The sequence below is a fragment of the Bombina bombina genome, chromosome 4, assembly GCF_027579735.1.
Source record: "Bombina bombina isolate aBomBom1 chromosome 4, aBomBom1.pri, whole genome shotgun sequence".
NCBI classification, from domain to species: Eukaryota; Metazoa; Chordata; class Amphibia; order Anura; family Bombinatoridae; genus Bombina; species Bombina bombina.
Window position 1 is genome coordinate 1141437329 of NC_069502.1, and position 18475 is coordinate 1141455803.

General features: G+C 39.0%; 1 protein-coding gene across 1 annotated transcript in view; it reads left to right on the forward strand.

Annotated features, from left to right (window-relative positions):
* MARK1 (microtubule affinity regulating kinase 1) overlaps nucleotides 1-18475 on the forward strand; it is a 554415-nt gene that overhangs the window by 314646 nt on the left and 221294 nt on the right. Inside the window, exon 6 of the mRNA XM_053712515.1 lies at nucleotides 12210-12280. Within this exon, the coding sequence (XP_053568490.1) occupies nucleotides 12210-12280 (71 nt within the window). The remainder of the gene's footprint in view (nucleotides 1-12209; nucleotides 12281-18475) is intronic.

An 18475-nucleotide genomic window follows, 5' to 3' on the forward strand; every position in this document is an offset into this window, starting at 1 on the left:
GAGGTCAAATGTTTTCTGTAAGTCTTCATAAGGTTGTCACACACTGTTGCTGGTATGTTGGCCCATTCCTGCATGCAGATCTCCTCTAGAGCAGTGATGTTTTGGGGCTGTCGCAGGGCAACACGGACTTTCAACTCCCTCCAAAGGTTTTCTATGGGGTTGAGATCTGGAGACTGGCTAGGCCACTCCAGGACCGTGAAATGCTTCTTACGAAGCCACTCCTTCGTTGCCCGGGCGGTGTGTTTGGGATCATTGTCATGCTGAAAGACCCAGCCACGTTTCATCTTCAATGCCCTTGCTGATGGAAGGAGGTTTGCACTCAAAATCTCACGATACATGGCCCCATTCATTCTTTCTTGTACACGTATTGCAGAGAAACATCCCCAAAGCATGATGTTGCCACCCCCATGCTTCACAGTAGGTATGGTGTTCTTTGGTTGCAACTCAGCATTCTCTCTCCTCCAAACACGACGAGTTGTGTTTCTACCAAACAGTTCTACTTTGGTTTCATCTGACCATACGACATTCTCCCAATCCGCTTCTGGATCATCCAAATGCTCTCTAGCATACTTCAGACGGGCCCGGACATGTACTGGCTTAAGCAGGGGGACACGTCTGGCACTGCAGGATCTGAGTCCCTGGCAGCGTAGTGTGTTACTTATGGTAGCCTTTGTTACGTTGGTCCCAGCTCTCTGCAGGTCATTCACTAGGTCCCCCTGTATGGTTCTGGGATGTTTGCTCACCGTTCTTGTGATCATTTTGACCCCACGGGGTAAGATCTTGTGTGGAGCCCCAGAGATTATCAGTGGTCTTGTATGTCTTCCATTTTCTAATTATTGCTCCCACAGTTGATTTCTTCACCCCCAGCTGCTTGCCTATTTCAGATTCAGTCTTCCCAGCCTGGTGCAGGTCTACAATTTTGTTTCTGGTGTCCTTCGACAGCTCTTTGGTCTTCACCATAGTGGAGTTTGGAGTGTGACTGTTTGAGGTTGTGGACAGGTGTCTTTTATACTGATAACAAGTTCAAATAGGTGCCATTAATACAGGTAATGAGTGGAGGACAGAGGAGCCTCTTAAAGAAGAAGATACAGGTCTGTGAGAGCCAGAAATCTTGCTTGTTTGTAGGTGACCAAATACTTATTTTCCACCATAATATGCAAATAAATTCTTTCCAAATCAGATAATGTGATTGTCTGGATTTGTTTCCACATTTTGTCTCTCATAGTTGAGGTATACCTATGATGAAAATTACAGGCTTCTCTCATCTTCTTAAGTGGGAGAACTTGCACAATTGGTGGCCGACTAAATACTTTTTTGCCCCACTGTATGTGTGTGTGTATATATATATATATATATATATATATATATACATACATATATACTGTGTGTGTGTGTGTATGTATATATATATATATATATATATATATATATATATATATATATATATTGGATATAAAAAGTCTACACACCCCTGTTAAAATGTCAGGTTTCTGTGATGTACAAAAAATGAGACAAAGATAAATCATTTCAGAACTTTTTCCACCTTTATTGTGACCTATAAACTGTACAACTCAATTGAAAAACAAACTGAAATCTTTTAGCTAAAGGGAAATAAAACTAAAAAACTAAAAATATGGTTGCACAAGTGTGAACACCCTTTTATAACTGGGGATGTAGGTGTGTTTAGAATTAAGTAATCACATTCAAAAGCATGTTAAATAGGAGTCAGTACACACCTGTCATCATTTAAAGTGCCTCTGATTAACCACAAATAAAGTTCAGCTGTTCTAGTAGGTCTTTCCTGACATTTTATTAGTCGCATCCTACAGCAAAAGCCATGGTCCGCAGAGAACTTCTAAAGCATCAGAGGGATCTCATTGTTAAAAGGTATCAGTCAGGAGAAGGGTACAAAAGAATTTCCAAGGCATTAGATATACCATGGAACACAGTGAAGACAGTTATCATCAAGTTAAGAAAATATGGTGCAACAGTGACATTACCAAGAACTGGATGTCCCTCCAAAATTGATGAAAAGACGAGAAGAAAACTGGGCTGGGAGGCTGCCAAAAGGCCTACAGCAACATTAAAGGAGCTGCAGGAATATCTGGCAATTACTGGCTGTGTGATACATGTGACAACAATCGCCCGTATTCTTCATATGTCTGGGCTATGGGGTAGAGTGGCAAGACGGAAGTCTTTTCTTACAAAAAAAAAACATCCAAGCCCGGCTAAATTTTGCAAAAACACATCTGAAGTTTCCCAAAAGCATGTTGCAAAAGGTGTTCTGGTCTGATGAAAGCAAAGTTGAACTCTTACTAAAAGATATGTTTGGCGCAAAAACAACACTGCATATCACCAAAAGAACACCATACCCACAGTGAAGCATGGTGGTGTCAGCATCATGCTTTGGGGCTGTTTTTCTTCAGCTGGAACTGGGGCCTTAGTCAAGGTAGAGGGAATAATGAACAGTTCCAATGGCACAAAACCTTCAGGCTTCTGCTAGAAAGCTGAACATGAAAAGGAACTTCATCTTTCAGCATGACAACGACCCAAAGCATACATCCAAATCAACAAAGGAATGGCTTCACCAGAAGAAGATTAAAGTTTTGGGATGGCCCAGTCAGAGCCCAGACCTGAATCCATTTTAAAATCTGTGGGGTGATCTGAAGAGGGCTTTGCACAGGAGATGCCGTTGCATTCTGACAGATTTAGAGTGTTTTTGCAAAGAAGAGTGGGCAAATCTTGCCAAGTCAAGATGTGCCATGCTGAAAAACTCATACCCAAAAAGACTGAGTGCTGTAATAAAATCAAAAGGTGCTTCAATAAAGTATTAGTTTAAGGGTGTTCACTCTTATGCAACCATATTACGTTTTAACAGGGGTGTGTAGACTTTTTATATCCACTGTGTATATATATATATATATATATATATATATATATATATATATATATATATATACACACACACACACTGTAATACCTTGCAATATTATAACATTTCTTTTATTTACACTGTAAATGTTACTTGAGTATCCAAAGAACACATTAATTGCATAGTTGATTCATTGATAATTTGTGCAACAGAAAATTTTATATTTAGCTAATTATATTGGCCTTTATTTTATCTGGGTGGTGTGGTGGTGAGCCCATGAAATAGGTCCTGGGGAAAATAGCCTTTTAAATAACCGTATAAAAGTTATTGGAAACACATTAAGGGAAAAAACATTTTATAGTGTACAGTCGGACCTTTAACTTTGAAAACTTCACTCCATGATCTGAGATTGAGCCTTTTGTGCTGCACACTTTGCTACTGCAATCATAAAATGACAGGTGGCGTCACTAACACATGCAAGCAGGTTGGGAGGCTGAGGGAACAGACACCCTGCTTCGGGATGGAGCTTCTGCTGCTGTATTAGAACTCATTTCATTAATAAGTTATCATCTTTTTAATGTAGGGATATCGGATGCAAGAGAAGAATTAAAGGGACATGAAACCTAAAATTTTTCTTTCATGATTCAGATAGAGAATGACATTTTAAACAACAGTCCAGTTTACTTCTGTTATCTAATTTGCTTCATTCTTTAGATATCCTTTGTTGAAGAGATATTTAGATAGGTAGCTGTGTACATGTGGAGCACTACATGACAGGAAATAGTGCTGAAGCTGAAACGCTTAAGAGCAGTGTCGGGGGGGGGGAGCGCTTCCCTGTTATTTACAATATATCTATTGCCTTATGCTGCTTAGATTTATTTTAAATATGCACAATAAAAGATGGTTTTAACAGATTTTAGCCAACTTTGTTGCAAAACTGCTGCCATTTAGTGCTGCAGACACGTGCACGCTCATGAGCTTACCTCACTGCTCTTCAACATAGGATAACAATAAAACAGAGAAAATGTTAAAAATGAAATAAATTGGAAAGTTGTTTAACATTGTATGTTCTATCGGAATCATGAAGGAAAATGTTTGGGTTTTATGTCCCTTTAAAACAGTTTTTTCCCCCCTTCTTTTTAAATAGAAACTAAAACTTTCTTGTGATTCCCTAAAAGTATCATAGGCTCATGGCACTGTGCCTTTATTTTGCGATTCAGACAGCATCCAATTTTATGATCAAATTTGCTTTGTCACCATATAATTATTTGTTGAAGAGATACTTAGGTAGGTGTCTGGAGCACAATATGGCATGAAATATTGCTGCCATGTAGTACGCTTGCACATGGATAATAGTGCTCCAGACACATGTCCACGCCTGAGTTTACGTCTCTGCTTTTCAACAAAAGACAAGAAGAGAATAAAGAAAATGTGATAATGGGAGTAAATTAGAAAGTTGTTTAAAATTGCATGCTCTATCTGAAGCACGAAAGAAAAAAATTGGGTTTTATGTCCTTTTAACTCAACGTAAAATAAATACATTTGTTTAAAAATAATAATATGTAGCATGTTATTTTTACACTATAATGTAAAAATTAAAGGGACATGAAACTCATCATTTTTCTTTCATGATTCAGATCGAGAATACAATTTAAACAACTTTCTAATTTACTTCTATTATTTAATTTGCCTCCTTCTCTTGTTATACTTTGCTGAAAGATTTATCTAGGCAAGCTCTGGATCAGCAGATAACCTACGGCTAGAATACGAGTTTTGCGTTATGAGGGGTGTGGCACTAACTTGCACGTTATTGTCACCGCTCACTTTCCTACAGCGCTGGTATTACAGGTTTTCAGAAACCCAGCGTTAACAGGCAAGAAGTGAGCGTAGAGCAAAATTGAGCTCCATACCGCACTCCAATACCAGCACTGCTTAAGTCAGTGGTAGGCTGGTTGTACATGCTCGTGCACGATTTCTCCATAGACATCAATGGGGAGAGCCGGCTGAAAAAAAGTCCAACACCTGCAAAAAAGCAGCGTAAAGCTCCATAACGCAGCCCCATTGATTCCTATGGGGAAACAAAAGTTATGATTACACCTAACACCCTAACATGAACCCCGAGTCTAAACACCCCTAATCTTACCCTTATTAACCCCTAAACTGCCGCCCTGACATTGCTGACACCTACATTATATTTATTAACTCCTAATCTGCCACTCCGGACATCGCCGCCACTATAATAAACATATTAACCCCTAAACCGCCGCACGCCTGCATCTCAAACACTATTTAAATATTATTAACCCCTAATCTGCCGCCCCTAACAGCGCCGCCACCTACCTACATTTATTAACCCCTAATCTGCCGCCCCAATGTCGCCGCCACTATACTAAAGTTATCAACCCCTAAACATAACCCTAACACCCACTAACTTAAATATAATTAAAATAAATCTAAAGAAATATAACTACCGTAAATAATTCCTATTTAAAACTAAATACTTACCTATAAAATAAACCCTAAGCTAGCTACAATATAACTAATAGTTACATTGTAGCTAGCTTAGGGTTTATTTTTATTTTACAGGCAAGTTTGTATTTATTTTAACTTGGTAGAATAGTTACTAAATAGTTATTAACTATTTACTAACTACCTAGCTAAAATAAATACAAATTTACCTGTAAAATAAAACCTAACCTGTCTTACACTAACACCTAAATTTACACTACAATTAAATACAATTAACTAAATTAAATACAAATACCTAAATTACAAAAAAACAAACACTGAATTACACAAAATAAAAAACAAATTACAAGATATTTAAACTAATTACACCTAATCTAATAGCCCTATCAAAATTAAAAAAAAACCTAGCCTAAACTAAACTACCAGTAGCCCTTAAAAGGGCCTTTTGCTGGGCATTGCCCCAAATAAATCAGCTCTTTTACCTGTAAGAAAAATACAAACAATCCCCCCAACAGTTAAACCCACCACCCACACAACCCCCCCAAATAAAACCCTAACTAAAAAAACCTAAGCTCCCCATTGCCCTGAAAAGGGCATTTGGATGGGTATTGCCCTTAAAAGGGCATTTAGCTCTATTGCTGCCCAAACCCTAACCTAAAAATAAAACCCACCTAATAAACCCTTAAAAAAACCTAACACTAACCCCTGAAGATCCACTTACAGTTTTGAAGAGCCGACATCCATCCTCAACGAAGCGGCAAGAAGTCCTCATCGAAGCCGGGCAGGAGAAGTCTTCATCCAAGCCGGCAGAAGTGGTCCTCCAGACGGGCAGAAGTCTTCATCCAGATGGCATCTTCTATCTTCATCCATCCGGCGCAGAGCGAGTCCATCTTCAAGACACCTGGCACGGAGCATCCTCTTCTTACGACGACTCCCGACAAATGAAGGTTCCTTTAAGTGACGTCATCCAAGATGGCGTTCCTTAGATTCCGATTGGCTGATTGAATTCTATCAGCCAATCGGAATTAAGGTTGAAAAAATCCTATTGGCTGATGCAATCAGCCAATAGGATTGAACTCGCATTCTATTGGCGGTTCCAATCAGCCAATAGAATGCAAGCTCAATCCTATTGGCTGATTGGATCAGCCAATAGGATTGAAGTTCAATCCTATTGGCTGATTGAGCCGGATGGATGAAGATAGAAGATGCCATCTGGATGAAGACTTCTGCCCGTCTGGAGGACCACTTCTGCTGGCTTGGATGAAGACTTCTCCCGGCTTCGTTGAGGATAGATGTCGGCTCCTCAAAACTGTAAGTGGATCTTCAGGGGTTAGTGTTAGTTTTTTTTAAGGGTTTATTGAGTGGGTTTTATTTTTAGGTTAGGGTTTGGGCAGCAATAGAGCTAAATGCCCTTTTAAGGGCAATGCCCATCCAAATGGGAAACTTAGTTTTTTTTAGTTAGGGTTTTATTTGGGGGGTTGATTGTGTGGGTGGTGGGTTTTACTGTTGGGGGTTGTTTGTATTTTTTTTAAAGGTAAAAGAGCTGATTTCTTTGGGGCAATGCCCCACAAAAGGCCCTTTTTAGGGGGTATTGGTAGTTTAGTTTAGGCTAGGTTTTTTATTTTTATTTTGGGGGGCTTTTTTGTTTTCTTTTACAAAGATATGACGAGTCCACGGATTTCATCCTTACTTGTGGGATATTTACCTCCTACTAACAGGAAGTGGCAAAGAGCACCACAACAGAGCTGTATATATAGCTCCTCCCCTTCCCCTCCACCCCCAGTCATTCTCTTTGCCTGTGTTATACTAGGAAGACATGGTAAAGTGAGGTGTTAGTTTTAGTTTCTTCAATCAAGAAGTTTTTTATTTTAAATGGTACCGGTGCGTACTATTTTCCTCAGGGGGATATGGAAGAAGAGTTCTGCCCTGAGGTTTGATGATCTTAGCATTTGTAACTAAGATCTTCGCTGGTTCCCACAAGACTTCTGAAGGTAACCATGAGACATCTTCAGTGTGGAGACCGGTTTCATGCTACAAGCAGCATTAAGGTATGTGCAGCCTTTTTTTCTGAGGAGACTTGGTGTATCAGAACTGGCTGGCATTATTTCCCTGTATGGGGATGGGGTAAGCAGTTAAACCTATTTTAATAAGAGGGGTGTTACTGGATATATTATATATTATATTTATCATTAGTTGATATTTGGGCATTATGTGACATGGGAGACAATGTTAAAAACTATGTTTTATGTTTTTTTTTAAATTTTGGGCACTTAAAACTTATTTGTTTTATGCTTGAGGGTTGTATTGTGTGTGTTTTTCTACTTTAGTGCAAAACTGCATTTCCATGCGGTGTTGTTTGGGCCTACTCCAACTTTTGACCTTAAGGGGCGGAGCCTATTTTGGAGCATTTTCTTCAGGCTTAGCAGCAGCAAACAGTAACTTGGTGGCTCCTGGACTGTGTAGCTGGTCTGAAGGGTTGGAAACTTGATTCGAAGTACTCTGGGGACAGGTAGGCGCCACAGCAGAGCTGTGGCGAGGTGTAGAGGGTATTTTTATCTATCTTTTGTCTAGATGTTGATATAAGTACTTCTAAAGCCTTATTTCTGCCTTTGCTTCTGGGTGCAGTAATTCAGAAAATCAAAGATTCTAAATACTTGTTGAGCACTTCAGTCCATTCCTCGGCCATCAGTGGCTCAGTGTATGGAGGTAATTGGATTTATGGTAGCGGCAATGGACATTGTTCCGTTTGCTCGCTTTCATCTCAGATCACTGCAACTGTGCATGCTTGGACAGTGGGGATTATGCGGATTTATCTCCTCAGATAAATCTGGATCAAGAGAACAGAAACTCTCTTATTTGATGGTTGTCGCCGGATCATCTGTTCCGGGACTTGTTTCTGCAGACCCTCGTGGGTGATAGTGACAACAGATGCCAGCCTTCTGGGCTGGGGTGCAGTTTGGAACTCCCTGAAGGCTCAGAGTGTTTGGACTCAAGTGGAGTCTCTACTTCCAATCAATATTCTGGAACTGAGAGTGTGGCCTCAGTTTGCTTCGGCCAAATTCATCAGATTCCAGTCTGAGAACATCACGACTGTGGCATTTATCAATCATCAGGGGGGAAGGGAGGTACTTGCCTCATTAATTCTCAGATGGGGCAGACCGGAATTGGATCTGATGGCATCTCGGCAGAATGCCAAGCTTCCAAGATACGGATCCCGGTCAAGGGATCCTCAGGCCGAACTGATAGATGCCTTGGCAGTGCCTTGGTTGTTCAGCCTAGCTTATGTGTTTCCGCCATTTCCTCTCCTTCCACGCATGATTGCTCGAATCTAACAGGAAAGAGCTTCAGTGATCCTGATAGCGCCTGCGTGGCCACGCAGGATTTGGTATGCGGATCTAGTGGACATGTCCTCTCTGCCACCATGGAAACTTCCATTGAGACAGAACCTTCTCATTCAAGGTCCTTTTCAACATCCAAATCTAATTTCTCTGCAGCTGACTGCGTGGAGATTGAACGCGTGATTTTATCGAAGCGAGGATTCTCTGATTCGGTCATCAATACTTTGATATAGGCTAGAAAGCCTGTCACTAGAGAAATCTATTATAAGATATGGTGTAAATATCTTTATTGGTGTGAATCCAAGAGTTACTCATGGAGTAAAGTTGGGATTTCTAGGATTCTGTCTTTTCTCCAAGAAGGATTGGAGAAAGGGTTATCAGCAAGTTCCTTAAAGGGACAAATTTCAGCTTTGTCAATTCTGTTTCACAAACGTTTGGCAGATGTGCCAGATGTTCAGTCTTTTTGTCAGGCTCTAACTAGAATTAAGCCTGTATTTAGACCCATTACTCCTCCCTGGAGTTTGAATTTAGTTCTTCGAGTTCTTCAAGGGGTTCCGTTTGCACCCATGCATTCCATGGATGGGTTTCAAATAAGAATATTAATCAGGAAATTGTTGTTCCTTCCTTATGTCCTAACCCTTCTTCTAAGTTGGAGCGTATGTTGCATAATTTGGATGTGGTCTGTGCCTTAAAGTTTTAATTACAGGCAGGTTTTCTGTCAATCTTCTTCTTTATTCATTGTTATTCTGGAAAGCGTAGGGGTCAGAAAGCTATGGCTACCTTTTTTTCTTTTTGGCTGAGAAGTATCATCCGCCTGGCATATAAGACTGCTGGACAGCAGCCTCCTGAAAGAATTACGGCTCATTCTACTAGGGCTGTGGCTTCCACATGGGCTTTTAAAAGCGATGCATCTGTTGAACAGATTTGTAAGGCTGCGACTTGGTCGTCTCTTCACACTTTTTCCAAATTTTCCAAATTTGATACTTCTTGCTTCTTCTGAGGCTATTTTTGGGAGAAAGGTTCTTCAAGCAGTGGTGCCTTCCATTTAGGTTCCTGTCTTGTCCCTCCCTTTCATCCGTGTCCTATTGCTTTCGTATTGGTTTCCCACAAGTAAGGATGAAATCCGTGGACTCGTCATATCTTTGTAAAAGAAAACTAAATTTATGCTTACCTGATAAATTACTTTCTTTTACGATATGACGAGTCCACGGCCCACCCTGGTCTTTTAAAGACAGTTTTTCTTTATATTTTTTGCAAACTTCAGTCACCTCTGCACCTTTTAGCCTTTCCTTTTTCTCTTCCTATACCTTCGGCCGAATGACTGAGGGTGGAGGGGAAGGGGAGGGGCTATATATACAGCTCTGCTGTGGTGCTCTTTGCCACTTCCTTACTTGTGGGTTAATATCCCACAAGTAAGGATGAAATCCGTGAACTCGTCATATCGTAAAAGAAAGTAATTTATCAGGTAAGCATAAATTTAGTTTTCTATTTTTTGTAATTTAGTGGGGGGGTTTTGTTGTAATTTAGGTAATTTTATTTAATTGTTGTGTAATGTTAGGTGTTAGTGTAACTCAGGTTAGGTTTTATTTTACAGGTAAATATGTATTTATTTTAGCTAGGTAGTTAGTAAATAGTTAATAACTTCTTAGTAACTATTCTACCTAGTTAAAATAAATACAAACTTGCCTTTTAAAATAAAAATAAACCCTAAGCTAGCTAGAATGTAACTATTAGTTATATTGTAGCTAGCTTAGGGTTTATTTTATAGGTAAGTATTTAGTATTAAATAGGAATTATTTAGGTAATGATAGGAATTTTTATTTAGATTTATTTGAATTATATTTAAGTTAGGGGGTGTTAGGTTAGGGTTAGAGTTAGGTTTAGGGGTTAATAAATTTAGTATAGTGGCAGCGACATTGGGGGCAGCAGATTAGGGGTTAATAAAGGTAGGTAAGTGGCGGCGATGTTAGGGGCGGCAGATTAAGGGTTAATAATATTTAACTAGTGTTTACGATGCGGGAGTGCGGCGGTTTAGGGTTTAATAATTTTATTTAGTGTTTGTGATGCGGGAGGGCCTTGGTTTAGGGGTTAATAGGTAGTTTATGGTTGTTAGTGTACTTTTTAGCACTTTAGTAATGAGTTTTATGCTACAGCTTTGTAGTGTAAAACTCATAACTACTGACTTTAGAATGCGTTACGAATCTTGTGGGATAGGCTGTACCACTCACTTAATTTGCGGTACGGCCAAAAAAGTGGACAGCGGTAGTGCATTGCTGCTCCTTCAACAAATGATTCCAAGATTGAAACAAATTAGATAATAGAAGTAAATTAGAAAGATGTTTTTGGGTTTCATGTCCCTTTAAATATATACCCCAAATCAAATTGTGTTGATTCTGTAAATTTGCATATTTTTTAAAATTGTTTTTTCCACCTATATCGACTAAGGTAGGGCTCGACAACCTCTGGAGGTATTGGCTCCCAGAATTTTATTCCTGCCTCCTAACTTTTTAGGGTATTCTCCATATATCTGTATACACATACCACTGCCTAAATATTCTTGCTGGTTTCTAAATTTTAAACAGATTTGTCGATCCTTTGGACTAAGGAGGATATCTACATATAAAGAACACCACAATCTATTAAAATTATTAGTAGGCTTAGTGCATGTCAGTTTGGTATTATTGCCAACAGTTTAGCTATTTTTCTGCCAGAATTATGGTTTTGTTTTGTTTTTTAAATTTATATTAAACCCAATTTTTTTCTTTCATGATTCATATAGAGCATGCAATTTAAGCAACTTTCTAATTTACTCCTATTATAATTTTTTCTTTGTTCGCTAAATGTAGTCACCAATCAGCAAGCGCTACCCAGATGCTGAACCAAAAATGGGTCGGCTCCTAAGCGTTCATTCCTGCTTTTCAAATAAAGATACCAAGAGAACGTAGAAAAATTGATAATAGGAGTAAATTAGAAAGTTGCTTAAAATTGCATGCTGTATCTAAATAAAAAATAAATAAATCTGGTTTTAATATCCCTTTAAATTGGACAAAGAACAGACTCTGATATCTCTAAGAGTTTACCACACTCTATTGTCTCAATGAAAATCCATCTGGCAATAATACTAATTATTATTAGTATTATTATTATTATTATTATCATCATCATCATCATCATCATTATTGTTATCTTGGCAATGTGCCAGCCTTGTACAGAGGAACAATAAATAAAGATAAGACAGGGCTAATCAGACTGAGACAGAAGGATTAGAATGGCCGGCTCCCTGGAGAGCTTACAAAAAGACTTCTAGGATAGACAATAGATTTGCTTCTAAGCAGCTGAAAGCCATAGTAAAAATTATATTTATAACAAAGTCACAAAAATGCACACGATTCCCAATAGTTCACGTTGTGCTAATCCAATAACAACTGTAGTGTGATGCTAATTACATTTCTTTTTACAGATGTTGACAGGATTACAATATTAGTATTTATTAAGTATGATCTCTTGTTATTTGTGCGTCTTTCTTGCAGGAGAAGTGTTTGACTATCTAGTAGCTCATGGGAGGATGAAAGAAAAAGAGGCTCGGGCGAAATTTAGACAGGTATGTGGGAAATAAGCTTTCATAGTCCTGTTATTTTTATATTTATGTTTGTCTGTAAAATAAATGTGGATAGTTATACTGGGACAAAAAACTATGTATTAGTATGAATTGTGCTTTTGTGATGAATCATGTGCTATAGTAATATAAAGTGAATGCTTTTAATTTCCATTGGTAGGGATTATTTTTGTCTCCGTTCTAATCGCTGGTATAAAGGTTTTTGGTTCCTTTGCTAATTGGGACATTGTTTGGCTTCCATTTTTCCATTACTCCTGGGATTCAACTCCTGGACACTTGGAGGAGGCAAGGATTCCACAAGCACTAAGAGCACTTAATCCCTCCCACCTCCCTGGTATTCTAGTGTTTCTTTCCTACGATATGGTCCATGGGATCATCAATTACTGTTGGGAATATCACTCCTGGCCAGCAGGAGGAGGCAAAGAGCACCACAGCAAAGCTGTTAAGTATCACTCCCTTTCCCACAATCACCAGTCATTCTCTTTGCCTTCAGTGCAAGGAGGAGGTGAAGTTTTGGTGTCTGAAGAATTTCTCTTCAATCAAGATTTTATTATTTTGAAAGCCAGAGTAGGTTTGCTCTGATCTTTCCTATCTTGAGAGGGTCTAGCTGTACTCCACGATAGTCTCTTCAGTAGGGCAATGGTGGCTTTCAAGCAGTTCGGAACTTGTGAGGTGGGCTTCACTGTGTTTTCCTGACAAATTTCTGCCCTGATTTAGAAAGCCAGAGTAGGTTTACTCTGTCCTTTCATATTTCCACAGGTCTCTGTGAGGATTGTCTTCCTCTCGTGCAAAGTAAGTGCCATTTTGGTTTCTTCTGGGGAAGAGTACTGGCACTGAAAATAGGCTACATTTAACACGGGACTTTGGCAGTCCTGAGGCTCAGGAATCATAAGGGCAGGGTGCAGGCACTTTATTTGAATTAGTTTTTTGAGAAAACCGGTCAGAATCTTTTATTCCCTTACATTTTATATATGCGGTATATATATTACAGTATGGCCGCCGGGACCGCTCCTGACATCATAGGAGAGGCAGATCCCTTTCTGAGGCGGCATTGACTGTTAAAGCGTGCAGTTTTTGACTGGGAGGTGGCTTCCGTTACGTAACCAATTCCTGTTTCCTGTGCAATCCTCGAGCTTTAACTGAGACAGTCCTAGAGGTTCGGAGCAGCTGCGATCAGATGTCAGTGTCGCAATCAGCTCCGCGGTGCAGAGAGGGCAATTAGGCGCCTCATCTATATTGCTGAGGTGTAGAGGGTGGCTAAAAGGGTTGTTGTTAGGTCTCTTGGTGTTTAAAGAAAATCTTTGGCAATCCTATTTATATATTGGTTACATTTTTTCCTTATTAAGGGATTCTAGTTACGTTGGGAATCACTGCCTTAAAGAGACAGTATTCAAATACATTAATTTTTTTTGTGTGTGTTTAATTTTTTTGCAATATGGACCAAGAGTCTGTGCCGGCTGTAGAGTGCAAGCTCTGTTTTAATAACTAAGTGGAACCTCCTTTGCCCTTTTGTTCCTCTTGTATTGAGAGAACTCTAATGTACAAAGATAGACTTTTTTCTGAGCCACCATTCTCTCAGGATGATGCTGGTAAAGTAATGCCACAATCTTCTCCTCAAGCATCCTAAACGTTATCATCATCACATGCAGTGCCCTGTGGTTCCTCACAATCTTCTGGAGGAGTATATTTGCATGCAGAAATTGCTGCCCAGGTATCCTTGGAGGTATTTGAGGCGCTAGCTGCCATCACCATGCTTCAGGAAAAACGCAAGAGGAAATTCAGAGAATCAGATAGTAAGGTTTCTGATCCAGTACAGGCTAACCAGGTTGCTCTTTCACATAAGTCAGAAGAGGAGGATTCTTCGGTAGCCTCTGAGGGTGAAATCTCAGATTTGGATAGTATAATCACTTCTTCTGATGCTGAAGTGGTTTCCTTCAGATTCAAGCTTGAACACCTTTGTGTTTTGTTAAAGGAGGTTTTGGCTACTTTGGATGACTCTGATACTCTTGTCGTTGTCAACCCTAAGAAATCTAGCAAATTAAATAGATACCTTGAGGGACCCTCCACTGGGGAGGTGTTTCCAGTGCCAGACCGTGCTACGGAGATTATTGCCTGGGAATGGGAGACACCTGGAATTCCCTTTTCACCCTCTCCAGTCTTTAGGAAGATGTTCCCGGTGGCAGACTCCATTAAGGAGTGGTGGCAAACGGTCCCCAAGGTGGAAGGGGCGATCTCTACCCTGGCCAAGAGGACTACTATTCCTATTTAGGATAGTTGCTCTTTCAAAGGCCCTATGGACAAGAAGCTGGAGGCTTTCTTAAAGAAGATGTATATTTATCAGGGTTTACAATGGCAACCGGCGGTGTGTATTGCTACAGTGTCAAGTTCAGCAGCATATTGGTTTGACGCTTTGTCTGAATCCCTCCAAGCAGAGACTCCTTTGGAGGAGATACAGGACAGGATAAAGGCTCTTAAGTTAGCCAATTCCTTTATTGCTGACGCTTCTTTGCAGGTCATTAAGTTGGGGGCCAAAATATCTGGTTTCGCAATTTTGGCTGAAATCTTGGTCAAAATTTCATTCAACTATCTCATAGAATCCTATGGGATTCTTCAGTGAGGAAATCTCTGTCCCATCTTGATGGATTAGAGATTGTATACCTATGTAACAAAGAGGTTTCATTGATGCTGTTGTGAACGCCTTATTTCAGGCCGTAAAGTAAAAATTGTAAAATTATTTGGAAAGTTGTTTAATTTCTGCTTTTAAAAAACAGGGTTTAGCTGGCATTCTTATAGAATTCCAAGAATGCTTCTTATTGTAAATCTGTTTGGATAATTCTCTGCTAACTCTTAAGAGTCAAAGTTCAACTTTTTCTGTTTCATATTACATGAATATTGCTTCGTGTCTTGACTTTAAGGCTTAGTCAGGTTATATCCATTGTCTTTACCAATTTCTTCTCTTTAGAACATTGTTGGGTTTTTTTTAGAAGCTTTACCGGTTTCTCTTTTTGAACCTGCATGTTGTTTTGGACATGTAACTTCGGTTTTTGCTGTTTTTTACAATATCTTCTGCTGGAAGACTTTCCGAATATTATTTTTTATTTTTTTGCCTTAAGTTTTTTTTGGGTTATCATCAATCAGGAGATTATAGCTCATCTCCTTGTCCTAAGCTAAATAATTAATTTGATGGTCTTTTACTTAATTTAGATATTGTATGAGCAATAGAATTCTACTTTCAAACTACAAAGAATTTTAGACAATAGTTTCATTTGTTTGGCCCTTGATCCACATAAAGGTGAGAGGGCCACATCAGTTTCTTTGGCTTTTTGGCTAAATCTCTTGATTACCAAGGGTTACTTGGAGGCGGGATGGTCTTTTCCAAAACACATTACTGACATTTTTTTGGATTAAAAAAAAAAAAGAGAATTATATTGAATACATTTTCAAGGCAGCAACATATTTTTTTTTTCTTTTCTGGGAAAAGTTCTAGTTTGCATCTAATTTTCTTACTTTTTTTTTTTGAAACAGCTTTATTGTAAGATAGAAAGTGAGGTTACAAATGGTTGGAGACGCAGCTCCAGATCGCCAGATACAACAACAGCTGTTATTTTTAAGGATAAAGTCGAAATGCAAGGTGCCTACCGGCTCAAAGTGGCAGGTCCTCCCAGAGTGTCCATTCAGAGTGTTCTGCGATATCAAATTTTGGTTAAAAAGTCTGTGATAGAGTCCTGTTGTAGGATCGCAAGAAACTGGGAGGTAATTGCCAAGGGGTATTGCCCTGAATATCCTTTTTTTGGAAATTAAGAATTTAAATACAAAACAATTTACATGAACAGGGGTTGAACGCCCCCGCCCCGCCCGCGCACAGAACAAAAGTTTGATGGGAGTGAGACGTTTTTAGATCCCCTGCTAGCATATTATGCAGAAGTAATATATGGGAGATAACCTGGCTGATTTTTGGGGGGGCTAACTAACTGGGGCCCTTGTGTTTATTTTGGATGTAAGTGGTCCAAAGTTGGGAGAGTTCCGCGTAGGAGTCCATTTTGTCATTTTTGAGGAAGTAGTATTCCTCCAGTTCTAGTATTTCCGTAACTTTTGTGATCCACATGTTCATAAAAGGGGCCTCCCTACTCTTCCAGTTCTTAGCTATCAATACTTTAACCCCATTGGTCATGATGTTGAGAAGGTGTAAGTAAGGTTTATATTTAAGTGTTGAGGGGGGCTTGTGTAATAACCATATGAGGGGGTCAATCGGGAATTGAGTTGTCAATATAGTCTCCATTTCGGAGATAGCTTTTCTCCAAAAATTCTGAATGCTGTTGCACCACCACCACATATGGGCGGTGTCACTGTTAACATGGCCGCAGCGCCAACATTTGTTGCTGTGGATGGGGAAAAGACGGTGTAGCTTCCTCGGGGTTAGGTACCATCTATGCAAGAGTTTAAAATTAACCTAATTTTCTTACTTTGTCCTTTTCTACCTTTCTAATTCTCCTTTCTTGGCTATACGTCAGACTAGAATACCAGATAATTGGGAGGGATGAAGTACTTTGGTAATCTTTCCCTCCTCCTAGTTGCCAGGAGTTGAATCCCAGGATTAATGGCTTGTGGACTCTTACCACCATCAAATAAATGAATTTATCATGTAAGCATAAATTTTGTTTTTTTTGTTTTAGCTTTATTTCCAATGGTCACAAAAACGATAGCCTGCATTGTTAGTTCTGCTTTTTCCTAGGGGCCACAAAGTCTAGTGTAGAGGGCCACATGTGCCACAGGGGGGATAAAAAGTAAGGATTTAAAAAAAAAAAAATGTCAAAAATTCTGATTTTTTTTTTTAAAAATGTAAATTAGATTTTTAATTTAAATCAAATTTTATATTATTTAAATATGATTTGTTTAAATGAAAAAAAAAAACTATTTGATGAAAAATCTATTTAACCCTTTGAGTGCTAAGCACTTTCCCACCTGGGTGCTAAGATTTTTTAATGTTTTTTTTATTTTTTGAACATTTTTTTTTTTTTTTACTTTTTTGTTTATTTTTTTCAGACCCCCGAGACTTACACTGTTAGAAAGATTAGGCGATTACCTTTCCAATGGTGGGTCTTGGGGGTCTGTAGCTGCTTAGATGCCTGAGATACAGGCTTCTAAGCAGCATGCCCCCGGCTCCTATACTTAACATTGTTAAGTATAAATAAAGTTGCGCGGTGACGTCATCACGTTATTGCGCGTGACGTCACCACACAAAACAGGAAGCCCCGGAATGCCCGTCACTCTACAAGCATGATTGCCGGGGTAGGAGCGAGTGGGAGCCCCCAGATTTCCCTCAAGGTGGGAGAGTGCTAGTGACGGCTCTGAGCCGTCATTAGCACCAGAGTGGGAAACTCTGTGACGGCTCAGAGCCGTCATTAGCACTCAAAGGGTTAAATATAGTTTCTATTCACTGCACATTATAATCCAAAGGTTATTCGTCCTGAAATAAGAATTTGTTTTTAATTATGTAGCATAAGGTTGTATATTCATGGCTGTATTGTTTATTTTTTTGGTAAATTATTTCCAATAATCCATTCACAATGTCATGCTCTCCTAGAGATTTCCCCAAGATTATTGTTGTCATTTTGTTTCTGTCTAGTAGTAGATATTATTACATATTCTTGGTTTTGTAGTTCTGAAAACTGAGAATTAGTGTCTGCAGAAATAACTTCTTGCTCATCTTCACAGCAAAAACGTTATAAAATAAATAAATAAATAAGAATTGAGAAATAGACCTTAAAGGGACATAAACCCCACTTTTTTTTTTGCTTTCATGAATCTGACGGAGCATACCATTTTCAGCTTTAAATGCTTTTATCAAATTTGCTTCATTCTTTTGGTATCATTTGTTGAAGGACATAAATTCTCTACTGGGAGCTAGATAAACACATTGGGTGATCCAATGACAAGCAGCTAGCTCACAGTAGTGCATTGCCTACCTATGTATACTTTTCAACAATGTATAATTTTGATTTTACTGTTCCTGTAATACCTTTGCTCCCCTGCAAATCTATGTACACAGAATCAACTCTTACTAAGTTTCAAGAAGCTCATTGAATAGAAAATTGTTTGAAATGGAATAGATCTGCACAAGGACCTACGTGTGAGGAGGGAGGGGCAAACATTAAAAATGAAATCTGAATTATTATTATA